The sequence below is a fragment of the Phoenix dactylifera genome, chromosome 2 (genome assembly GCF_009389715.1).
Source record: "Phoenix dactylifera cultivar Barhee BC4 chromosome 2, palm_55x_up_171113_PBpolish2nd_filt_p, whole genome shotgun sequence".
NCBI lineage: Eukaryota > Viridiplantae > Streptophyta > Magnoliopsida > Arecales > Arecaceae > Phoenix > Phoenix dactylifera.
The window spans coordinates 28,998,386-29,024,334 of record NC_052393.1 but is presented as its reverse complement, the minus strand read 5'-3'; the positions used below and the strand labels follow the sequence as shown (position 1 = coordinate 29,024,334).

Sequence of the window (25,949 nt, the reverse complement as noted above, 5' to 3'; positions counted from 1 at the left end):
AAAGCGAGATCAGGAAGGCGGAGGAGCGGGCCGAAAAGCAGTCCCGGAAGGCTGCCGACTTCCGGGAGAGGTGGGAGAAGGCCCAGCAGTCGGCCGACAACGCCCGCAACCGAACCCGATCTCTTGAAGCCAAGCTGGCCGAATTGGAGTCGGCCTTGGAGGGGACTCGTGCGAGCAACCAGGAGCTTCATTCGCGCCTGGAGGAGGCTGAGGCTGCTCGCGTCGCTGCCGAGGCGAGGCACATGGAGGCTCGGGCCGATCTGCTGAGGGTCTCCTCCGAGGCGGACGATCGGATTGTGGCGAAGGTCATGGAAGCGAAAGCTCAGATTACGGAGCGAGCGGAGGCTGCGCTGGCCGAGAAGAGCGCGGAAATCGGGCGTCAGGCGGTACAGGCCTATCGTCAGTCCGCCGAGTTCATCCGTGACATGTCGGACGCGGGGTCCGACTCCTTTGCCTTAGGCTTCGATGAAGGCCTGGCAAGGGTGTCCGCTAAATACCCCGGAATTGACCTGAGTGGAGTCTCCCTCCTCGACTCCCCTCCGATGCCATTGCCTGCCGATTCTCCAACCGTCTCCCCACCCTTCGTGGACGTGCTCGCCGTTCCCGACTCAGGGGTTCCTCCAAACTGACTCTCTGTACTTTTCTTTGTTCTTTTCTTTGTATGTTGGCGTTTTGCCATGTTGTATGGGTCTCGGCCCTGATGCAACGAAAGTTAATGCAAACAGAGTGCTTCCTCATTTCACTTTCGTCCTTCCTCTTCTTAACTCTTGGTAGCGTCTCGCCGACTCCTGACTCTTGAAGTTCTTCCGGCGCTAGGCCAGGCATCCGAGGGTTAGGCCTCAGGAAATTCTTCCGGCGCTAGGCCAGGCATCCGAGGGTTAGGCCTCAGGAAATTCTTCCGGCGCTAGGCCAGGCATCCGAGGGTTGGGCCTCAGGAAATTCTTCCGGCGCTAGGCCAGGCATCCGAGGGTTAGGCCTCAGGAAATTCTTCCGGCGCTAGGCCAGGCATCCGAGGGTTAGGCCTCAGGAAATTCTTCCGCTGGTCGGCCAAGGCTGGCGCAAGCCGAGGCGACCGGTCGGGGCTTCAGGCTAGTCTGCTCCCGGGATGATCATCGGGTTAGCCTGGCATCCGAGGGCCGAGCCTCGGGGAATTCCGCTCGTTGGTCGGCCAAGGCTGGCGCAAGCCGAGGCGACCGGTCGGGGCTTCAGGCTAGTCTGCTCCCGGGATGATCATCGGGTTAGCCTGGCATCCGAGGGCCGAGCCTCGGGGAATTCCGCTCGTTGGTCGGCCAAGGCTGGCGCAAGCCGAGGCGACCGGTCGGAGCTTCAGGCTAGTCTGCTCCCGGGATGATCATCGGGTTAGCCTGGCATCCGAGGGCCGAGCCTCGGGGAATTCCGCTCGTTGGTCGGCCAAGGCTGGCGCAAGCCGAGGCGACCGGTCGGGGCTTCAGGCTAGTCTGCTCCCGGGATGATCATCGGGTTAGCCTGGCATCCGAGGGCCGAGCCTCGGAGAATTCCGCTCGTTGGTCGGCCAAGGCTGGCGCAAGCCGAGGCTACCGGTCGGGGCTTCAGGCTAGTCTGCTCCCGGGATGATCATCGGGTTAGCCTAGCATCCGAGGGCCGAGCCTCGGGGAATTTCGCTCGTTGGTCGGCCAAGGCTGGCGCAAGCCGAGGCGACCGGTCGGGGCTTCAGGCTAGTCTGCTCTCGGGATGATCATCGGGTTAGCCTGGCATTCGAGGGCCGAGCCTCGGGGAATTCCGCTCGTTGGTCGGCCAAGGCTGGCGCAAGCCGAGGCGACCGGTCGGGGCTTCAGGCTAGTCTGCTCCCGGGATGATCATCGGGTTAGCCTGGCATCCGAGGGCCGAGCCTCGGAGAATTCCGCTCGTTGGTCGGCCAAGGCTGGCGCAAGCTGAGGCGACCGGTCGGGGCTTCAGGCTAGTCTGCTCCCGGGATGATCATCAGGTTAGCCTGGCATCCGAGGGCCGAGCTTCGAGAAATTCCGCTCGTTGGCCACGCGCCTGTCACTTGCCGCTCGACGGGGTTTCTCCGTGGCCAGCTGCGATCGTGTTTCTCCCCCTCTCGAAGCGTCGCCTGGGGAACACTAGAAGGCCATTAAATGCTAATTGAGGCGTTACCTGGGAAATCGGACCGGCCAGTTGCTGCTTGCGAGGAGTGCCAGTTAAGCGGCCGCGATACGCGCGTTCTTCGAGGCGGATGCGGCCTGGGCGCGTGCGGAGATACGTGGACCGTGGGATACACGCCGTCCGGAGTGTCCTGTACGAAGAATGCAATTAAGGAGAATGATGCCTAGGAGATCGTGGGGGGATAAACCTCGAGAGCCGGAACGGCTCCGGATTCGATGTGCCCGCATTTATTGGAGCCACCCGCATCGGAACGACCGGGGGGCCACAGTTTGGCTATAAATATAAGCGCAGGTGCGGTGGAGCCTGCCAAGCCGGAGCTGTTCAGGTTGCCATGGATCATGGACCTCCTCTCCGGCGCGTGGTTGGGAAATCCCAGCCGGAGGAACGGGAGGCGCGCCCCTCGCGACTTCCACCAACTAGCCGTTTCATCTGGGATCAATGGGAGGATTCTCCCCGGTGGAACTCCGCTCTAGGCGTTTCATCCGGGATCACGCCTCCTCGCGCTCTTCTCCCTTATATTCCTTTCCTTCCCTTCTCCTGGGGAGGACCGGAATATCCCTTGGAGGTGGCGTTCCTCTAGAAGCAGTGTGAACTTCTTCTTCGTCCGCGCCGGCTCTTCGTCTTTTGCGTGAGGCGTCGATGGCGCCTCCGGGGGGAAGCACCCACGGCCAGTGGGATTGCAGCTGCTTCGGGCGGAGGGTTCGGGATCCCAGATCTTCAGCTCCACGGAGTCCCCACCTCTTCCTTAGTTTCTTTACTCCCCAATCCCCCTCTGGGAATTCTTTGTAATCACACGAACACGCCATTGTAACCAGGAATTATTGAAATGAAAAGAACTATATATTTTTTGAGCTGTCTTTCTGGCTTTGTCTTTCTACTGGTAATATACCCGCAGGTTAGCGGAATTCCAGCTCCTTGGAATTTCTCGACCATCTAGTGCCTCCAACTGGTAGGAGCCAGGTCGGTTTACCCAGCGAACCCTATACGGGCCTTCCCAATTTGGCGCCAGCTTCCCACCTTCCGCGGGCTGAGATGCTTTGGCCCGCCTTAGCACCAGATCTCCGATTCTGAAAAGTTTTGGTCGGACTTTAGAGTTATAATACCGGGCCACCCTCCGCTGATACATCGCCATCCGGACCTGCGTCATTTCCCTCGCTTCTTCCAAGAGGTCCAGGTTCCCTCGGAGCTGCTCCGAATTGGCCTCGGGTCGGTGCGCGGCCACCCGGGGCGAGGGGAGTCCGAGCTCCACGGGGACGACCGCTTCCGTGCCATAGGTTAGGCCGAAAGGCGTCTCCCCGGTAGGGGTCCGATGCGTGGTCCGATACGCCCAAAGGACGTTCTCGAGTTCTTCGACCCAAGCTTGCCTCGTCCGACCGATTCGCGCCTTAATTCCTTGGAGGATTGTCCGATTTGTCACTTCGGCCTCACCGTTGGTTTGGGGATGCGACACAGATGTGAACCGATGCTCGATCTCGAACTCCTCGCAGAAGTCACGGAAATGCTTGTTGTCGAACTGTCGACCATTATCCGAGATGAGGACCCGGGGAACCCCAAATCGGACAATGATGTTTTTCTTTACGAACTTCCGGACTTGCGCCTTCGTGATAGTGGCCAGCGGCTCCGCCTCCACCCACTTGGTGAAGTAGTCGATTGCAACAATCAAGAATTTCCGCTGGGCGGAAGCGACGGGGAACGGTCCGAGGATATCCATTCCCCACTGTGAGAAGGGCCAGGGTGCGGTGATTGGTGCCAAGGGGACAGAAGGGACTCTCTGGATGTTGGCGTGGCGCTGGCAGGCGTCGCATTTCCGTACGTGATCCTTTGAGTCCTCCAACAAGGTAGGCCAATAATGGCCTTGCCTCATGATCTTGTGCGCCAAGGACCTAGCCCCCGAGTGCGATCCGCAGACGCCCTCGTGGACTTCGCCGAGGACGTAGGCCGCCTCCAAGGGGCGGAGGCACCTTAAGAGGGGGGCGGTGAACGAGGTCCGATACAGCCTCCCTTCATAGAGTACGTAGTGGGCGGACTTCCTGACAAGTCGCCGAGCTTGATCTTCGTCTTCAGGAAGGATCCCTTCGACGAGGTAGGCGACGAGCGGGTCCATCCAAGACGGCTCCGGATCAATCGCCATCACCGCCCCAGCCTCGCCGATGCTCGGGGCATCCAGGGTCTCCAGGTAGATTGCCCTCGACAGGTTGCGCGCCTCTGCGCCCACCAAGCGGGACAACCTGTCGGCCCTGGCATTTTCGCTTCTGGAGACCTGCTGGAGGTCGACGCTGCCGAGGTCGGAAATGAGTGCTTGCACCTTCCGGACGTAGTTCTGCATGGTCGGGCTCCGGGCCTCGAACTCCCCACGGACCTGCCCGACCATCAGCTGGGAGTCGGTGAAGACCTTCAAACGCCGGATGCCGAGCTCCCCGGCGAGTTTGAGTCCCGCGACTAGGGCCTCGTACTCCGCCTCGTTGTTGGTCACTGGAAATCCAAACCTCAATGCATACTCGGCTATCACTCCATCAGGACTGGTAAGGACCAGCCCGGCCCCTCCACCCTCGGGGTTCGACGACCCATCGATGAGAAGCGTCCAGGTCGGGAGGTCGAGGCTGGGCATTTCCGGCGGTCTAGGTTCCGCCACCTGCACCGTGCACTCAGCGAGGAAGTTCGCGAGCACCTGGGCCTTGATGGCGGGCCGAGGCTGGTAGCGGATGTCGAACTCACCGAGTTCTATTGCCCACTTCACCAGCCGTCCCGCATTCTCGGGGTTGCTGAGGATCTGTCGTAGTGGTTGATCAGTTAAGAGGGTAACAGAATGGGCCTGGAAATAGGGGCGGAGCCTCCTGGTCGCGGTCAGCAGCGCGAAGGCGATCTTTTCAGCCTTCGTATACCGCGCCTCGGCATCCCGTAGGACCCGGCTGATGTAGTACACGGGCTTCTGGAGCTTTGCCTCTTCCCGAACCAGCACCGCACTGACCGCGGTTGGGGAGATCGCCAGATAGAGGTAGAGCATCTCCCCTTCTTGCGGCTTGGACAGCAGGGGAGGAGACGCCAGGTATTCCTTGAGCTGGTCGAATGCTGCTTGACATTCGGCCGTCCAGAGGAAGTCTTTCGGGCGTTTTAACACCTTGAAGAATGGTTGGCAGCGTTCGGCCGATTTTGCCACAAATCGTCCGAGCGCGGCGACCCTTCCAGCGAGCTCCTGAACCTCCTTCACTTTGGTCGGAGGGGACATACCTTGGATGGCCTTGATTTTGTCCGGGTTGGCTTCGATACCCCGCTGGTTGACAATGAAACCGAGGAACCTCCCGGCCGAAGCGCCAAAGGCGCACTTCGCTGGGTTCAGCTTCATGCGAAACTTCCGCAAGGTGGTGAAAGTCTCCTCCAGATCCACGATGTGCTGGTCTGCCTGGCGGCTCTTCACCAGCATATCGTCCACGTACACCTCCATATTCCGGCCGATTTGCTCTTTGAAGATTTTGTTGACGAGGCGCTGGTAAGTGGCGCCAGCATTCTTCAGACCGAAGGGCATTACCTTGTAGCAGTACAGCCCCCGGTCTGTTATAAAGGCAGTTTTCTCCTCGTCCTGTGGGGCCATCATTATCTGGTTGTAACCGGAGAAGGCGTCCATGAAAGACAGCAGCTGATGTCCGGAAGTCGTGTCGACCAGTTGGTCTATCCGCGGAAGCGGAAAGCTATCCTTGGGGCACGCCTTGTTCAGGTCGGTATAGTCGACGCACATCCTCCACTTCCCGCTCGCCTTCCGGACAAGTACGACATTTGCCAGCCACTCAGGGTAACTCACCTCCCTTATGAATCCTGCCTCCAAGAGTTTGTCTACCTCCTGGTCGATCACCCGGATCCGATCCGGGGCACAGTGTCTCTTCTTCTGCTTCACTGGCCGGTGGGTCGGGTCGACGTTGAGGGCGTGAGAGATGACCTCCGGGTCGATCCCAGGTACATCGGCCGCCGACCAGGCAAATACATCGGCATTGGCTCGGAGGAATTCCACCAACCGGGCCCGAGCTCCCGGGTCGAGATTGGCGCCGACCCGGACCGCCCGGTCCCGGCGGCCTTCCTCGAGGGGAACTTCGACCACACCCTCGGCCGGCTCCCCCTGCCGCAAGGCCACCTCGTCTCTGGCATCAAGGGACTCGACGCTTAGGGCTTCTGCGGGCTTCTTCCCTTTGAGGGTCGCTAAGAAACATTGCCGTGCGGTCGGTTGGTCACCTCGGACCTCCCCGATCCCGACCGTCGTGGGGAACCGCATGAGCAAGTGGTACGTGGAGACCACCGCACGAAGGGCGTTCAGCCCGGGTCGTCCGAGGATAGCGTTGTAAGCCGAGGGAACACGGACGACCAAGAACCCGAGTCGCACCGTGGCTTCTGCGGGTGCGACGCCCGCAGTCACAGGCAGCTCAACGACACCTTCCACCGGGACAGCGTCACCGGTGAATCCTACGAGGGGGGTGGACATTTTGTGCAACAATTGTCTGGACAAGCCCAGCTTTTGGAAGGCCTCGTAAAACAAGATATCAGCTGAGCTTCCACTATCCACAAGAACACGCCTTACATCATAGTTTGCCATGGTGAGGGAGATTACCATGGCGTCATCGTGGGGGGTCTGAACCCCCTTTACATCCTCATCACAAAAAGTGATTACGTTGCCGACCCTCTGCCTTTTTGCGACGGCCGCCCCCGACGCCTCCGTCGAGCCCCCTGCGTTCCTCACGGGTCGGGGGCAGCCCCCAGTGATAGTGTGGATCACGCCCGCAACGGGTCGATTCTGCTCCCGAGGCCCCGGAGGAGCCGGGTCGGCCGGACGCGGGTCTGCGGGGGGACGTCGGTCGCTCACATATCGACCGAGACGCCCCCGGCGGATGAGAGCCTCGATCTCGTCCCGAAGCTGGAAGCAGTCTTCCGTGTCGTGGCCGTGGTCTCGGTGGTACTCACAGTACGCCCGGGAGGGCCTCTTCCCAGGGATCTTCCGCATCTGTCTCGGGGCCGGGAGGTCCTCCCGCCCCTTGATCTCCATAAGGATCTTGGCCCGGGGAGTCAGGAGAGGGGTGTACTGGTTGAAACGTCGGGGCGGAGAACGAGGGCGTGGGGCGCCGTGGTTCTTCGCCGGCGACGGGCTTCTGCGCCGACGCTGGGGCGTCGGGCTCCTCCTCTGGCGTGCCTCTTTCCGCCTTTTCTTCCCAAGCTTTGGAGGGATCTCGGCGGCCTCCTTGCTCCGGTGGGCGGCCGCCTCCTCGGCGTCCGCATACTGGTTCGCCCGGGACAACAGCTCTGGGAAGCTCCGCGGCAGGCGTTTGTCCAGGGAGAAGGTGAGTCTGCCCTTCCGGAAGCCACGCTTCAGGGCTGAAAGAGCTACCTCCTGACTCAGGCTCCGGACCTCCAGCGTAGCCCTGTTGAAGCGGGTAAGATAATCCCGCAGGCTTTCTCTCTCGTTTTGCCGGACATCAAAGAGGGAGTCGGAGACCAGTCGCCGCCGGCTACTGACGGCGAAATGAGTGACGAAGAGGCGAGTGAACTGGTCGAAGGACCGGATTGAGTCGGCCTCCAGCCCGGCGAACCATGCCCTCGCCGGGCCACGGAGGGTTGCCGGAAAAGCCTTGCAGAGAAGGGGATCTGATGCTCCGTGGAGGAGCATAAGGGTCCTGAAACTCTCGACGTGATCCCGCGGGTCCGCCGCCCCGTCATAGGGCTCGATCGCCGGCATTTTGAACCCCGGCGGATTCGGGGTCCGCAGGATCCTCGAGGCAAGCGCCGGCTGGGAGGAGATCTCTAAGTCGGCGAAGGGATCTTTGGAATGGCCCTTCAGGACCTGGAGTTGTCGGTGGAGATCGTCCACCCGCCGGTCCAGGGAGCGCGACCGGTGGGTGGGAGACAAGGAGCGGCGAGAGGGGGACCGACTGGAGCGCGGGTTCCTCGAGGATTGGGGGGTCTGGGAACGCGCCCGGGCCCGCCTCTCGGACCCTGCGCGGCTCCGGTGGGAAAGTCCCGGCAGAATGGAGCGTGCTCGAGAATCCTCCTCGCGCCGGCGCTCATCCCCATGGGAGAGGAAGGAGCGCTGGTTGAGGAGGACAGGCGAATGCTCAGGCCGCGGCGGCTCCTGAGCCCGCTGCGGCGCCCGGAAAATCGCACCCTGCAGATTCTGCACCGCCTCCGCGAGGGTGCGAACCTGCTGGGTTAGTTGGTCGAACTGGGCGGCTTCGACCGTCTGAACGGGCAGTGGGGAGGTGGAGTGTTGCTGAGAGTGTGTTGGAGATGCAGCGGCCTTCCGGCCAGAGGCGTGAGAGGCCCCGCGACCGGAAGCATTGGAAGCTCCACGACCACCTCGCCGTGCCATTACGATCGCTCTGAGATCCGGCCCTTCCTCTAGCGTCAACTGTTGCTGGGGGTTCAAACCGAGAACGATTGGCACAGCGGTGTGAACGGGGTTCCCTTGGAATTGCTTCGGTTGCGCTCCATCTTCCGCCGGAAAACCTGCAAGCAAGCCTCGCACCACCACCGGGGTAGTGGGGGCCCTCCGACGATCAAGTTAGGGAAGATCGAAGGAGAAGGAGAGGTAGCAGGTAAGATGATACTCTGGAAAATCTTGCTTACCCTCCCCCTTCCCCCCAGCCGCATATATACCAGGCTGGGGGGTTCTTTTGGGGATTGGTCATCGTGTGGCGCGATGGGGTTGCCACTGACATGGCCGTTACAGGGCGTCGTGGGGCAGCGCTGGGTACGGCTATGGCAGGGCGTAGTGGAGTTTCGCTTTGTACGGCTGTTACAGGGGATCGTGAAACAGCGTCGGATACGGCCGTTGCAGGGAGTAGTGGAGCAGGGGGCCGCGGCGTGCCTCAGGGGAACAGTCTGTTGTTGTCAGAGATTGCCGACTCGGGGTCGGATTGCTGGATCAAGGGGCAGCCGACTCGGGGTCGGGCTGCGGAGCCGAAGATATCCGACCCGAGGTCGGATTGCTGGATCAAGGGGCAGCCGTAGTTTTCCCGGGCGCGCGTGCCGGTCACGTGGGGCATGGTGGCTAAGTTCCCCCGTAACAGGTTCCAAATTGTGAAATGACTTCTTTTGTGAATTGATTTCATTTCCTCTATTTCAAAGATTTGTAGAGCCTTTTCAGTGGTATATTGAGTTGCATTGCACTTCCTTGACCCTCACTCGTAACCCTGATGTTAGTTTATGATTGGGTCGTGGTCGAGTGAATGGTAGTCTTGATTATACTCATTTTCAGTAGAGTATTGGGAGGGTGCATTATGGCATTTATGCATGGCTTGGCAGTATCTACAGGACACCTATAGTCGATGGGGTTGGACATCAGCCTGTGTGCACATAGTAGCCTTCTGGGTGGGCGGAGCCCAGTCCCTTCATAGGAGGGACACAACCCTAGGTGTAGGATCGGCCGGTCCTACGACTTATATTCTGCTTGCCGTCGGGCATAGTAAGACCCCACGAGGTGCAGTATGGCTTTCCGCGGATGTAGAATTTCCGCGAGGTGCCATTTAGTAGTCAGATGTGAGATGATTCTCACGAGTTTTTATGGATTTCTATTCTGGATACTGGCCGGCATTTACATGATCAGTGTGGTGTCTTATTTTGCATATGCATGTGACAGTAGGGAGTTGTTGTGGTCCGCCTGGGGCGTAAGACCCACCTCCCGACAGCTGTCTAGTGATGACTTCGCATATTGACACCCTGATTTATATATTGGTGTGGCGTCATATTCTACGCATGCATATGGCAGTAGAAAGTTATTATGGTTCGTCTGGGGCGTAAGACTCACCTTCCGATAGCTATTTATCGATGTTTCAGCATATTGACACCCTGATTTACATATTGGTGTGGTGTCATATTCTATGTATGCATATGGCAGTAGAGAGTTGTTGTGGTTCGCCTGAGGCGTAAGACCCACCTTCCGATAGCTATTTATCGATGATTCAGCATATTGACACCCGATTTGTATGTTCCAGCATTATAATCTGTCGAGCATATTCATGAGTAGCATATATGTTTACTTGATTATTCCATATGCGCTCCAGATGAGTTGATTGTGATTGTGGTGATATTGATGATTTACTCCATATTCTCTATGTTGAGTTCATGTTCATCTTGTTATTGATCTTGAGATTTCATCTCGAGCCATGATTATATCTTGTCTCATGTGCATAGTACTCACTACTCCACTCACTGAGTATTCATATACTCACTCTCCAGTTTGGTGTTTTTGATTTCAGGACAGGTGTTGTATAGAGAGGAGCAGGATTAGAGATTGCCTGCTAGCTGTGCCGCTCCATAGTATAATGTAGATAGAGGTTTATACCTTTTGGTGTATTATAAACCTTCTGTTGTATATAGTGTATAGTTACAGTCATAGATCCTGTTGTGGATATGGGTTGACCATGGATGGATTGGAAAGTAGGTATATATATATGTGCAGATCAGTTGTGTGCCTGTGATAATGTATTGCTATATATTGTCTAGGTTTATTATGTGACAGATTATGTGATTGCTGCTCCGACAGGTAGTGTTGTATGTATTGAGATAATCCTGACATGTCAATATAGGAAAGGTGATCATTTTGTGTATGTATCATGCCAAAATTTTCAGAATTTATTGATGATTGATAGGTAACGGGAACGGGACGGGGGTCGTGACAGGTAACCCATTAATTCGCCCAGTCACATCGCAGGTAACCCTGGCATCCCTCCTATAAAAAGGGAACTTCTTCTTCTAAAGGGGGGACTGGGGACTTCTGACTTTGACTCCTGCATACAGACTCTCTTTTTCTCCACAAAAGCCCACTTTGACTTAAGTATTGGAAGGCCGGTGCCGGAAACCCCGGGCACCGGCTTTTTGCAGGTCCCCCGGAGGACGTAGCCCGCTGACGCACCACCCGCCGGAGCTCCTCCTCCTCAGCCAGTGGTCACCCCCGGGTCCATTTTCCAGCAACAAGTTTAAGCATAGGAGATGCTTTAATTGTTAAGGTTTGAAACCAAGGTCCGCTGTACCGACCATACCGATGTACCGGTGGGCACCGGTACCGTACCATACCGAACCGAACCGGTACTGTACCGGGTTGGTACGAGCCGGTTGGTACGGGTTGGTACCGGTTCGGTACGGGCCGGTACGGGCCGGTATCGGTTCGGTACGGACCGGTACAGGTTGCGAATAGTCAGAACCAAAAAATATAGCTGTACCGTACCGGTTCCGTTCGGTATCGGTACGTACCGATCCGTACCGATCAGTACGGTAGACCATGTTTGAAACTCTAAACAATGGTAGGAATTTTACCACTCCAATTATAAGCTTGTTTGTTGAAAAAAAAAACAAAACAAATCAACAAATACTCCTACATGGCATTATCTTGATCGTCAGAAGTTAGATTTGAAGCAAATGATACATCATGTTTCTGTAGGATCAATTAAATTTTATTCTTATACGGATTGATAACATATTTAAAGCATCTTATTAGGAATAGCATAACTGTACTTCTTAATGAAAAATAATTTTTCAAAAAAATTTTAGAAAAAAATATAATCAAAGAGTTGAGGCATACTATGCAAGCAGCTTTGCATGACAACACGATATTCCTTATACAAGGGTATGGTAGTAAAACTAAACAAGAACCACAAGCAATCTTAATAGAGAATTTTTTTTTTCACTTCTTAAAACTAAACAAAAACCACAAGCTATCTTAATAGAAAATTTTTTTTTCTCCCCTCAACCCCCTGCGCTTGAAAGAAAAACAAAATATGGGATTAGTTAGATATTTTGAATTACCTTTTTAAATATTAGATAATGATTAGACTTGTTTTAGAAAAAAAATAAAAAATTTATAATTTTTAGAAAAATAAGATAATTTGTTTGTTACGCACTTTCTTTTAGCACTCTACTCAATCATACCCTTATCGATTAGCTTTTCTCTTTTATTATTTGAATATGGGTTCAGGCACATCATATCGAAAATCAAGATTTGGTAGGCATATCATACAATATTTTCTAATAATAAGAATAATTTTTAAAAATGATAAAATCTTGTTAGGTTGTTACTTCTATTAAAGTTCTATTATCTAAAATTTTAAAAACTTTTAATCCCTTATATAGTTATTTCCTATTACAAAAGCTTTATAATGTTTAAAAAGATTGCCCAATGATTACATTATTCTAGCAATTTATATAAGCATCATTTGAACTCTTATTGATCTATCAGAACATGAGAAATAGTCAATAAATTTCTTTCTTCCTGTCTAATTTTTATAACTTTCCTTCTATACAGGAATATAACAGATTAGAGTTCAAAGAAAATTTATATAAGTTACTACGTGTGAAATATTAACTTATACGTTGCATTTTCCATGCATTTTTATCTTTGGAATAGTATTATGAAACTATATATAGTTCCGTGTGTATATGAATCCATTGTTTTATCCACAATAAAATAGGTTCAATAATGTCCTTAATAATGTTGTGCACACCCTTGATAATTTTGTTTTTGTGAGTATGGTGGTTAGGGCTGCGATTGCGAGTAAGATTTTAGTAGAATCTTACTTGGTAACAAGAATCTAATGTATATTGTGAACATATTATGTGAGTTTTGATTAATTAAGATCAAAACTTACACATCTCACACGAAAGTGGGTCATGACAAATTAACATGTGCTTTCTAGGAGTGTTCCAGCAGTTAACGTTAGACCAAGTAATTCATTAAAACATATAACTCTAGCTTCTAGGCGTAGCTACTTATTTAGTAATTATAAGAAAATTTGAATGTGTCATCTAATGCAACAACTAGTCGGAAGGGTGTCTTCTTTTTCTTCTTCATGTAACCGCTTTCTTGCTTTCTACTACCGTCACCATGTTGATCATAAGGATAGAGGCAAGAAAAGCTTTCTAGCTTGTTGATGCACCTTCCTACGCAAGGATTGCTTTCTGGATCCTCGCACTCATTAATATCTAGCAAGAGCAAAAATATGTTGAAGTCAACAAGAATTGAGGTAACAATAATATATTAGGATGGACTAAAAGTAAAGGTAAATTAACAAGTTTTGGCAATGGTTGCAAACTGGGTTATAATCTTTAGTGAGGTGGATCATAGCTTAATAGTTGTATCCTTTGTCCATTTGGAAAAAGATTCCAAGTTCAAAAAGATTGGTCTTACTTGTACATCCTTCTTCAGTGTAAGGATTTCAATGGTAGCCTTGGCTACAATTGCAGCGATACCCAAATCCATTGGTTGAATTGTAACAATAACTGTTCTTCTTGCAAGCATAAGTTTTTATATTCCTTTTCACTTTTTTACGTCTCTTTCCCAATTGCCCAATCTAATGCCATCAGGTAACGTTCTTGAGAAACTAGCTAGTTATGAATACCCGGCTAAATATTACTCGAAAATTTGAAGCGGTTTCGCTTAACAAAGAAAACTCAGCTGCACGTTGTGCCTCCGTTCTTAACAAGAATTACGTGGCCCTTCCCTACGCCACGATCAATTATGCTTCCAAATATCATGTTAAAGCTTTTAAGATCTTTAATGATAAAGGCCTGACAACAGTCGAAGCCGCAAAATCCACGGTCGACAATGTTAATAGTGTTACGAGTAGAGTTGCAGAAGTTAGCACAAGCGCTTGACGAGGTGCTAGAATATCCTTGAAGAAGTACAATAGCCTAACAACCAACATTCGTCCACACGTTTTCCGAGCTCTCTGTGTCCGATATCGTGTGGGGGGTTCCCTCCAGGTCCATCCAGCTGGATCCTTGAGTGAACTTTCCGTCGCAGCCCTGAGCAATAGCACCAACATAGATGCTCAGATTGCCTCGCAGCAGCGAGATGTCTTTAATCTCATGACATCCTGGCACCTCGTCAAGCGCTTGTAGTAACTTCTGTAACTCCATCCTTAACGTTGTTAACACTGTCGACTGTGGATTTTGCGGTTTTGGCTGTTGTCAGGCCTCTATCGTTAAAGATCTCAAATGCTTCAACATGATATTTGGAAGCGTAATTGATCGTGGCATAGGAAAAGGCCACGTAATCCTTGTTAAGAATGAAGGCATAGTGTGCAGCCGGGTTTTCTTTATTAAGCAAAACCGCTTTAAATTTTCAAGTGATATTCTGCCGAGTATTTATAACAAGCTAGTATTTTAAGAACGTTACCTGATGGCATTGCATTGGGCAATTAGGAAGGAGACGTGAAGAAGCAAAAAGGAATATAAAAACCTATGCTTGCAAAAAAAACAGTTACTGTTACAATTCAACCAGTAGATTTGGGTATTGTAGCAATTGCAGCCAAGGCTACCATGGAAATTTTTTACACTGAAGAAGGATGTACAAGTATGACCAATCTTTTTGAACTTGGAATCTTTTTCCAAATGGACAAAGGATACAACTACTAAGCTATGATCCACCTCACTAAAGATTATAACCCAGTTTAGGCCTGTTAACGAGCCGAGCCGAGCCCGAGCTTGGGGAGGCTCGGGCTCGGCTCGTTTCACAGAACTCGGGTCGGGCTCGGTACCGAGCTCTGTATTGGGCTCGAGCTCGGGCTCGCTTGGCAAAATAAAGACTCGGGCTTGAGATCGTAAAGCTCGTTTCAATTACAAGCCCGAGCCCGAGCAGCTCGGGCTCGGGCTCGATATGAGCTCAGGCTCGATACGAGCCCGTTGGTCTGTTTTTTGTTTCCTTGAAACAGCACAGAAATAATTTGAATGTATATAAAAGAAATCATAAAGTGGTAGAACAATAAACAAGTAAGAAATAGACAAGCAAGATTGGACTACATAAGTTTCAGATTTAATTATGCCAGCATAAATTCTTTTTGGCTCAGCGCCTTGCAGTACCATAAGACCACAGATACAAGTGTCACAACAAATTAAGGGAAAGTATGAACACAAGTTGTTAAAAAGATACATCATCTTGAACGAAGACATCTTAAATGGTATTCATCAGATTGGCTGCCAATAAAAAGGACAAGAAAATTTTGAATTAGACATTCATCACTATCCTCTGCTGTTTAATTTACAAAGAGACCGCTGCATGAGCAAGCTATGGTGACCGCCAGGTGTTCTGGATGTTGTTTGAGCTGATAACCTCCATGGCTCCATTTCAGTAACATCCTGTGGCCTGGAAGGAGAAAATTGACTATTTGACGCATCAGTTCAGCCTATGATGCACGACAGCAACTATGGCGATGTTAACTATGGGTGTATCCTGGCTCTTTTCAAGGAATGAGCTTCGCATTTCCCTTGGGAGTATTCCTCACCCAACGGCCACCTTGGACGCAAGTCAAACTGTATCATGGCAAACAAGCAATTAGGTGCAGTGGCTACTAAACAAAACAAGATTATAAAAGCAAATGTAAGAAATAATTTGCAGGGTTTTTTTCAAAAAAGAAAGGGAACTAATTTGTTTGACTATTTTCAAACAACTAAGAATTTGCTGAATTTGCTTGTGAAGAAAAAAGTATACAATGGCATGTTATAGGAACAAATACAATGGCATATTCACCAACCTGAATTGCCATGTTATAGGATCACAGCCATGTTATAGGAACAAAGCTGCACTGTTCATTCCATGGCACGAGAGTTAACAGGTCTGCCATTGAAATCAGCTCACACTAAGCATCTCTAAACAGCCATTGATGTTAACAGGATTGGCTCTTGCCTATAAAAAAGGTATAATAAACTAAACAAAGATGAAGATAGATAGCTGACGAACACTGCTCGATGACCCAACTAATAGGTCTAGTTCCAAACAATGTTCCAGCTAATAGGCCTAGCTCCTGAAATTGAAAAAGATCTTTAAAATTTAAAACCCAATTCCAGCAATTACATGTGATTTTTTAAATTCATGATGTCTTTCCTTTGATCTTATAATTTTGGAAAATAATCACCTGATTATGCATCAAAACTAGGGAACAAATTCGGCTGTTCAGTTTCACATAAATTACAGCATCTATCCCTGCAGAAAAAGATAAGAATATTAAGAAATCAAAATATAGCCATATACATCATATGGAAGCTGAAAATCAACAAAAGATTAGTCTATATGACCAAAACAAATAATAGTTACTATAAGGACAAATAATGATCTGTAAAGCTTGTAACTAATGTCAACATCTTGAGTGCTCACTATTGAAGATTCAAGGGGTTCTGCATCCAATATTAGTACAATAAGAAGAACTACCTTGAGTAGATGAACTTGGACCAAAATTTCTTTGCGAAGAAGTCATAAATAAGAAGCTTCCCAGCCCAACAGCACTGATCCTAACAAGAAATCGAGAAATAATTTTGATGATACCAGACCGAAGCATACGGGGGAATTAAAAAGGAAAGAAGAACAGAATATATTAATATCATGGGCAACACTGATCGCCAAAAAAAGAAGAGAGGAGGAATAGAAACCCTTCTCGGTTCACCTTTTGGGAAACATTCTTCTTCTCCCGGCACTGATGCAGAATCACATTATGCTCATAAAAAAATCCCAATTAGCAAAAAAAACGAAGGGAACAGAGGAAAGCTCACTAGAAAAGTGATATGGAGAGGAGAGAGATGGGCGCAGTGAATGCCAAACAAAGGCGAAGAAGGTGGGTGACATCAGAATCCTTTGTATTCTAATCCACCGTGAGGAAAGAAGAGGGAACTCATCGTGACGCCGAGGAGGACGATGAGAAAGAAGAGAAGCACCGCACCGGCCGCTGGGAGAAGGAATGGAGGAGGACGATGAGAAAGAAGAGAAGCACCGCGCCGGCCGCCGGGAGGAGGAATGGAGGTCCGCGCCGGCCGCTAGGAGGAGGAATGGAGGATGGTTGGAGACTTGGAGTCTGTCTTGGAGTTGGAGAGGAGCCGAGGAGGTGAGGAGGCTTAGCCGTTTGCCCGTTTAGAAAATTAGGAGACTAGGAGAGGGAGAGATGGGGAGAAGGGCTTTGGCCCGTTGGATGCAGGGTTTGGTTTCCAAATGATCTCGACCGTTGAATTTCAAACTTTAAGTCTTGGGCTCGTTTAGGCTCGTGAGCTGCTCGGGCTCGAGCTCGGGCTCGGGCTCGAATTTAAACGGGCCTCATTTTGAGCTCGGGCTCGGGCTCGTTTGCCTAACGAGCCGAGCCCGAGCCGAGCTTTTACCGAGCCGAGCCCGAGCAGCTCGGCCCGTTAACAGGCCTAACCTAGTTTGCAACCATTACCAAAACTTGTTAATTTACCTTTACTTTTAATCCATCCTAATATATTGTTGTTACCTCAATTCTTGTTGACTTCAATACATTTTTGCTCTTGCTAGATATTAATGAGTGCGAGGATCCAGAAGGCAATCCTTGCGTAGGAAGGTGCATCAACAAGCCAGGAAGCTTTTCTTGCCTCTGTCCTTATGATCAACATGGTGCCGGTAGAAAGCAGGGAAGCGGCTGCATGAAGAAGGAAAAGGAGACACCCTCCCGACTAGTTGTCGCATTAGGTAACACATTCAAATTTTCTTACAATTACTAAATAGGTAGCTACGCCCAGAGGCTAGAGTTATATATTTTTATGATTACTTGGTTAGACGTTAACTGCTGGAACACTTCTAGAAAATACATGATAATTTGCCATGGCCCACTTCCATGTGGGATTTGTGAGTTCTGTTTTGATCTTGATTAATCAAAACTCATATAATATATACACAATATACATTGGATTCTTGTTACCAAGTTAGATTTTACAAGGGTCTTACTCGCAGTCGCAGCCCCTTGGAGGCAGCGCTAACCACCATGCTCACAAAAACAAAAATTATTAAAGGTGTGCATAAGAGCACTATTTTGTTGTGGATAAAATAGTAAATTCATGGACACACGTAACTATATATAGTTTCATAACAACACTATTCCAAAGATAAAAATGCATAGAAAATGCAATGTATAAAGTTAATATTTTACAGTCTTAAAAAGAAACAGTTTGAAAAGGTTCAATTGTATGAAATGAATTTCTAGGTCCAGAAATTCCTTAACATGATGTTGGTAAAAAGCAACAAATTATTGTCGATCGATACTTATGTTTAGTAACTTATCTAAATTTCTTCTGAATTCTAAGCAGCTATATTCCAGAATAGAAGGAAAGTTATAGAAATTAGAGAGGAAGAAAGAAATTTATTGACTATTTCTCATGTTCTGATAGATCTAAGAGTTCAAACGATGTTTACATATATTGCCAGAATATCTTTGGGTAATCTTTTCAAATATTACAGAAGTTTCGTAATAGGAAATAACTATATGAGGGATTAAAAGTTTTTAAAATTTCAGATAATAGACTTTTGATATAAGTAACAACGTAACAAGGTTATGATATGCTCACCTAATCTTGGTTTTGGATTTTGATGTGCTTGGGAACCCGCATTCAAATAATAAAAGAGAAAACCTACGACAAGGCTATGATTGAGAAGAGTGCCAAAAGAAAGTGCCTAACAGACAAATTACCTTACTTTTCTAAATATTGTTAATATTTTATATTTCTTTTCTAAAATAAGTCGATTCATTATCTAATATTTGAAAAGGTAATTCAAAATATCAAACTAATCCCATATTTTGTTTTTCTTTCAAGCGTAGGGGGTTGAGGGGAGAAAAAGAATTTCTTTGTTAAGATTGCTTATGTTTCTTGTTTAGTTTTAAGAAGAGAAAAAAATTTCTCTATTAAGATTGCTTGTGATTCTTGTTTAGTTTTACTACCATACCCTTGTACAAGGGATATGGTGTTGTCATGCAAAGCTGCTTGCATCACATGCCTCAACTCTCTGATTATATTTTTTTCTAAATAATTTTTGAAAAATTATTTTTCACTTGCTTCAAATATGTTTTAAATAAAATTTAATTGATTCTACAGAAAGGTGATGTATCATTTGCTTCAAATCTAACTTCTAACGATCAAGATAATGCCATGCATAAGTATTTGTTGATTTGTTTTACTTTTTATTTTTTCCAACAAACAAGCTTACAATTGGAGTGGTAAAATTTCTACCATTGTTTAAAATTTTAAACTTTAGCAATAAAAGCATCTCCTGCTGTCAAAATAAAAAACTATCAACTGAGATTTTTTTGAAACTAAAGTCTTTGCTGATTATATGCAGGTGTGGGGTTTAGCGTCTTGTTCATTCTAATCATTGGATATTTGTTGTCATACTAGGTCTCGAAAAAAAGAAAACTAATAAATATGAAAGCCAAATTTTTTCAACAAAATGGAGGCTTGTTTATTCAGCACCAAAACTTAAGTCAAGGTTCTAATTCAAGACTAAAAATCTTTAGTATAAAGGAACTTGAAAAGGCAACCTACAACTTCAGTGAAAACTAAATACTGGTCGCGGTGGTTATGGTACGGTATTGAAAGGGGTTTTGCCAAGTCAAAATGTCATCGCTATCAAGAAGTCCAAGTTAGTTGACCAAAGCCAGATCGAGCAATTTATCAATGAGATCATCATTCTTTCTCAAATCAATCATAGAAATGTTGTCAAACTCTTGGGTTGTTGTTTAGAGATCCAAGTTCCATTACTTGTCTATGAGTTCATATCTAACGGAATCCTGTCCCACCATATCTATGGTGTGAGTCATGATTCCTCAATGCCATGGTAAGTTCGTCTAAGGATAGCAGCAGAAGCTGCTGGAGCGTTGGCATATCTGCACTCAGTTGCTTCAGTACCAATCATTCATAGAGTTGTCAAGTCGGCAAACACACTATTAGATGAGAATTATACAGCCAAAGTATCAGATTTTAGAGCCTCAAGGTCCGTCCCATTTGATCAAACACATGTAACCACCCTCGTGCAACGGACATTTGGATACATAGATCCAGAGTACTTCTATATAAGCAAGCTAATACAGAAAAGCGATGTCTATAACTTTGGAATAGTTCTCGTAGAGCTATTAACTAGAGAAATTTCAATCTCTTTAGCTAGATCAGAAGATCAGAAAAATCTAGCTACGTTTTTTGCGTTGATGTTTTCAGTTAGCAAAGCCCCAAATTATAGAGAAATCTAGAATAGAGCAACTCTCTGTGGTTGCACAACTTGCGAGGAGGTGCTTATATTTGAAAAGAGAATAAAGGCCAACTATGTAAGAAGTTGCCATTAAGTTAGAAGGGCTAAGGAGGTCCCATAGGCAACAAATGGCTCTCCAAACTCTCGACAAAGGGGAACACTTGCTAGGTGAGATTGGAGACAACCAGACAATATGATCTTTTTATAACGAATTGTTGAGATATTTTCTACGCTATAGATGCTTTCTACTTTTCTAAGCAGATGTTGATCATATTATTCTTTGAACTTTGCAATTTGATCATATTTATTAGTTTTTTTTTCTGTGAGACCGGTATGACAACAAACTTCTATAACATTTAAAAAAATTATGCAAGGTCTCTAATTATCACAATGGAACTTTATGAACAGAAACTCTATCAGGTGCATCTTTATTATTGAGGTTCCAATCCCCATAGGCTGGGGCCCTTTGACTCTGCTCTACTCGCCATCCTACCTCACTTTATGTATGTGAATAATGGGTGGGGCACTACTACTGAAAATCACTTCCTATCTACATATATATAATGAGTGTAATTGAAGAGACTTCATGCGGCCATCACAAACATTGAAGCCAAGAATTGCTCTCCTCTCTCCCTAACTCTCTAAGTGTGCCTCCCGTACCAGCTCCCCCAACAAAAAAAAGAAAAAAAAAAAGAAAGATTCATACACCTTTCAAAATACAGCTTATTGCATATTTATTCTTATTTTTATTTACATATATAACCCGTAAATTATCTTGTTTGTGTAACGGTACCTTCTAGTTATATTTTTTTTTATTGATGGTACCAATAAATAATTATTTTCAGTATAAAATAGGTTTAATCGCCCTTCATGCATTCAGATTCTTGAAAACAATATGCAAAAATAATAGCTCCTTATAATATAATTGAATGTCAAAATTTTTACAGATCTTGATGTAAAAAGATTATATTGGCATTTTACACTTAAAATGAAAGTTTGCAACCTATATTTCAACTAAAAATTCAAAAATTAGAATCTTTACCTGCATCAGATGATAATGCTTCATGTTAGTTCCAAAATAGTATTGATTCAACTATACCATTAAGTGAAAAAAAACTTCGTCCAATCTGTCTCTTTCTTCATGTACACTGCACCTAAGATAGATTGATAATTTTTTTGTTTCAAGCTATGTAGATCTACAAGACAAGCTTCATGTCAGTAAATTTAGATGCTGTGGGAAATTATAATGATCGAACAGCTTAATGGCCGATGCTTTCATTTCAATTTGCTTCAAAAATCTGCACCATGATCCCTGTTCTCCACTTCAAATCAGTAGGTGACCACAATGAACATCTTTGTCTGCATTAGGCCAAAGCAAAAATTCATTAGCTGTTTTGTCCATGGATCTTCATAAAAGTCCAGTCAGTTAGTGTTAGTGAAAGGTACAACAATGATGAATATCTACAATTGGCTGTTACCTTGAAAGTTGCTGAATTGAATTGCAATAAATTCTTCTTGTTGTAACACACAGGGATATACATCAAGTTGTCTTCAACTATATAGAAATGTGATATCAGTAAAAACTGACATTTCAAGGCCATAAGATTGTTTTTTTCTTAGGCAAAACAATGTTGCGACAGGCAAAGAAAATATTCTTATATTTCTAGCACACATTATTGTCTTCTCCAAGCACATCAACATAAAGAGCACTCCCCCATTCTGGTATTAATGCTATCAAAACCGATATACATTTGGTGAGTAGTTTTTGGTCTCAAATTATTTCCTGGCAACTTCAGTTGATTGGAATGTGATATCCAGACTTCTACAATTGGAACAAGGTCAAGGTTCGCTACTGTGATGGTTCATCATTTACTCCAAGCACATCAACATAAAGAGCACTCCCCTATTCTGGTATTAATGCTATCAAAACCAATATACATTTGGTGAGTAGTTTTTGGTCTCAAATTATTTCCTGGCAACTTCAGTTGATTGGAATGTGATATCCAGACTTCTACAATTGGAACAAGGTCAAGGTTCGCTACTGTGATGGTTCATCATTTACCGGAGATGTAAAGAGAGTAAATCCTGTAGGTTCAATCTAGTATGCTCTCTCTTGCTGCAATGTTAAATGTGAGAATAGAGAGGTTTGCTCATGAAATAGGCTTAAGATCATGTACAGAATTTGGAATATATGTAAATTAACTTTGTTTGCATGCATGCATCTGATTAGACCACCAACCTTCATTATAGAGGAGCAAGGGTATGGCTTGCTGTTATGGAAGATCTACTTGCAAAGGGAATGAGCAAGGCTGAAAATGTAAGCTTCTCTCAAGGCCTAGTTTTTTGTGTTTACTATGAATTTTTTTTATGACACTAATAGTGATTGCAGGCTCTTCTCTCAGGCTGTTCTGCCGGTGGATTTATATCCATTCTACACCGTGACAACTTCCATGCCCTTTTACCATTGGGTACCAGAGTTAAATGTCTTTCAGATGCTGGTTATTTTATCAATTTGTAAGTTATTCGTCCTTTACGTACTTGATATTTTAATCGGAGTGTTTGACTCACACCTCTAATCAGCTCCAAAAATACATTAATAAAAGACCAGCTTCAAAAATATGGATACAGATTGCTCATCATGGTTAAATTATGATGTCAAGTTTTTACTTACCATTCTATTTGATGACATCTTGGCAATAACATGAAGGATATTACTGGAACAGAACACATTAAGGCCTTCTTCAGTGATGTGGTCATGACACATGTATGCCCCTAATCAAGGTTTGCCGTACCGGTACCGAACCCCATACCGGTGCCGCACCAGCATAGGCGTACCGAATGTCGGTACGGTACGGTATGCGGTATGCTAGACGTACCGATACTGGCGTACCGATACCGGTACCCATCGGTACCGGTATGGTATGTCCGGTATCGACCGGTACAGCATACCATGCCCCTAATAGTTTCATAACATACAATAAGTGTTTACTTAATATATTTTCGAGGCTTCTACAGTTTCTCCTTAGAATCTACATTTGAGAAAAACAGCTGCAGATGAGTCTTAGCCAGTTCCATCGTATTTGTCTATGTCAGGCATCTTTCACCTTTTTTGGAAAAAAAAACCTTTGGAAAAAGGGTCAATCCCTTCATGTTGTTTTTTATTCCAGACCCCTTCACTTTCTTCAACTCTTCCTGTAACTTGGCTAGCTGCTCCCCTTGTTCCTTTCCATTTTAGTTCTGGGTTTAGGGGAAGGAAGGGGGCTGTGGCATGTTCACAATTGATGCAACCTATCTTCTCTGGTGTTCATTGTAACTATTCTTTACCCCAGTTGACTGGTTTATGCATGTCTTTTAGGGATCAGCCCAGAATTTGCCATCTTCATGCACTTCGAGGCTGACACCAAGCATGGGTTGTATGTCTAAAATCAACAAATATTCCAACAACCCTATTGTGCTATCTTACCAACACTTTCGATGAAAATGCAGTGTTTTTTCCCTCAAAACATGGTGCAGCAGATACGCACGCCACTTTTCATATTAAATGCTGCATATGATTCATGGCAGGTATGAATTAGTCTTGCACCAAGTGTGTTTTATTGTGCAGTTTGATTTGTAATTCAATTTGCTAAACCAGGAAAAGATTTTGAAGAACAAGCAGACAGAATATTGTCAATGTAAATATTCTCTAAATGACATATTAAATTACTTTTCTTACACTCAAATTATGTATGTTCATATAATGTTCATGTAGATAGCTTTTTAGATGATATTTTGATCTATCTACATGTCACGGAAATCTAGGCCTCTCCATTGCAGATAGCTTTTTAGATGTTCATATAATGTTCATGTAGATAGCTTTTTAGATGATATTTTGATCTAACTACATGTCACTGAAATCTAGGCCTCTCCATTGCAGATAGCTTTTTAGATGATCATATAATGTTCATGTAGATAGCTTTTTAGATGATATTTTGATCTAACTACATGTCACTGAAATCTAGGCCTCTCCATTGCAGATAGCTTTTTAGATGTTCATATAATGTTCATGTATATAGCTTTTTAGATGATATAATGTTCATTGCTTGATGATGCAACTTACATGTCACTGAAAACTAGGCCTCTCCATTGCAGATAAGAAATATTTTAGTACCAGGTTTGCTGATCCTCATGGTACCTGGCATGACTGCAAGCTTGATATACAGCAGTGCTCTTCATCTCAACTTCAAATCATGCAGGGTTAGTACTTAACACTCAACTTAGTGAAAAATCTAGTCCTTTTTGGCAGTGAAAAAAAAAATCTAGTGAATAGCTCAAGTTTAAGCATCTGAGAAAGGCATATATCTGCTTTTAACAATTAAACTTTTGGATAGAATGCGTTCCAATCTACAAAAGATGTCTGTTCTGATTTGATTCATTAATTGCATTCAGTCATTTGCAACCAGTTGTGAACCATCTTTGTTTAAGTATTTCAAATTGCAGTGAGATAGAGTTGTAAAGTGTCAGACAACTGTTCTGAAATTATGCAAGCAGTTGCTCAGTTGAATGATGTTATAGACAAAATCATTTGCTATAATAGGTTGCAGGACACAATTTCTAAATGCACTGGCTGGGTTTGGGAGCTCTTCTTCTACAGGCATGTTCATAAATTCTTGTTATGCCCACTGCCAGTCAGAAATGCAAGAGACATGGCTAAGTTCTGATTCTCCTGTGCTTGAGAAGATTGTCAGATCCATTACCATATGCTATAGATTGTTAGATAACGGTACAAATTAGTGCCTACATGGCACTCACCCTCATGTCTCTTTTAATTTAGCATTACTCTCTTTCTCTGATTTACCAAATATATCATGTTAGATTTGAACTTTGGGCTCTTGAGGGAGTCAGTTGATATCCCTCTAGGTGAAGTATACAAAGTTCTGGTCAGGTTATTTATTCTCTGAGTGCTAAAAGTTATAGAAATTAGTTGTCCTCCAAATTTCCTAGTTTACTGTATATGTTAATGTTCTGCAAACTTTTTTTTTTGCAGCCAATTGCAAAGGCAGTTGGAGACTGGTTTTATGATAGGATTGCCTTCCAAAAGATTGACTGTCCTTACCTTTGTGACTCAACATGTCACAGCCGCATCTTTGAAGACAATTCGGAAGCATAGCAATTACAGTATTCTCCATTATTATTCTCATTCATCATGCTACATTTTTTGCAATAATTAAAGCTCAAAATTAGAGGAAATAACAAACAATTATGTTTCCTAGAATAAGGCAAGGCACATCAGCACCAAATTTCGCTTGTGTCTTGCTTCATGACTCATGCATTTGACATTATTCTTTTAAGGAGAATGGAGGGGCCAGATCCCAACTGATGTTTTCATTAAGGGAATGTATGGAACAATATATCTAAATATCAATTAAGTTCTTTATTGCAAAGTATCATATTGGCAAAGAAATCAGCAGATTATACAATTGTTTTCCTGGTTCCTTACTTCTTCAAAATTCAAGCTAGATATTTTGTCAACTTCTCGAGAAGAGATATTGCTTCCAGAGCTTTGATCTTACCAAGCATCATAATTTTATGTTTTATTTTCCAGATCAGGTGAAAAGTGCTAAAGTACCTTAATTAAGTGTGTGCTGGTCTTAAATTTTGATATTCTGGAGCATCTAGGAGACTAGAAAAAATTCACTTTAAATTTTGCATGGATTTAATTGAATTTTGTTATTTTATGCAGAAAACAATGACTGCTAAGATAATTTTGCTAAGATATCATGGACTCAAGTTCCTCTTATTACCATAATTCTCCTATCACAATAATATTTCTCTTCTAAATTAT

The 25,949-nt window shown here is 45.9% G+C and overlaps 3 protein-coding genes and 1 pseudogene across 7 annotated transcripts; 3 read left to right on the top strand and 1 right to left on the bottom strand.

Moving 5' to 3' along the window:
* Window positions 1-14,918: 14,918 nt before the first annotated feature.
* LOC103708673 lies at window positions 14,919-16,942 on the bottom strand. 5 transcript variants are annotated; one of them, XM_039123904.1, is made up of 5 exons: window positions 16,319-16,464; window positions 16,026-16,093; window positions 15,851-15,914; window positions 15,645-15,727; window positions 14,919-15,423 (listed from the first exon to the last, which is right to left on the bottom strand). In XM_039123904.1, exons 1-4 carry the CDS (start codon window positions 16,443-16,445, stop codon window positions 15,666-15,668), a joined length of 321 nt encoding a protein of 106 aa, XP_038979832.1. In that variant the 5' UTR covers window positions 16,446-16,464; the 3' UTR covers window positions 14,919-15,423; window positions 15,645-15,665. The 5 variants fall into 5 exon arrangements, 3 of the variants coding, with proteins under 3 accessions (XP_038979832.1, XP_038979833.1, XP_038979831.1); XR_005510790.1 differs by lacking the exon at window positions 15,851-15,914 and having other exon boundaries at window positions 16,319-16,457; XM_039123905.1 differs by lacking the exons at window positions 15,645-15,727; window positions 15,851-15,914 and adding an exon at window positions 16,551-16,942 and having other exon boundaries at window positions 16,319-16,398.
* Window positions 16,943-19,216: 2,274 nt separating this feature from the next.
* On the top strand, window positions 19,217-20,880 carry LOC120110028 (annotated as a pseudogene).
* On the top strand, window positions 20,254-24,781 carry LOC120110027 (pectin acetylesterase 8-like). Its single transcript, XM_039123995.1, has 7 exons — window positions 20,254-20,293; window positions 22,133-22,212; window positions 22,356-22,442; window positions 22,515-22,639; window positions 23,481-23,689; window positions 24,257-24,361; window positions 24,702-24,781. The coding sequence occupies exons 1-5, from the start codon at window positions 20,254-20,256 to the stop codon at window positions 23,521-23,523; spliced, it is 375 nt and encodes a 124-aa protein (XP_038979923.1). The 3' UTR covers window positions 23,524-23,689; window positions 24,257-24,361; window positions 24,702-24,781.
* Window positions 23,630-25,274, top strand: LOC120110026 (pectin acetylesterase 8-like). Its single transcript, XM_039123993.1, has 5 exons — window positions 23,630-23,689; window positions 23,760-23,799; window positions 24,702-24,887; window positions 24,980-25,044; window positions 25,152-25,274. Exons 1-5 carry the CDS (start codon window positions 23,630-23,632, stop codon window positions 25,272-25,274), a joined length of 474 nt encoding a protein of 157 aa, XP_038979921.1.
* Window positions 25,275-25,949: the final 675 nt, after the last annotated feature.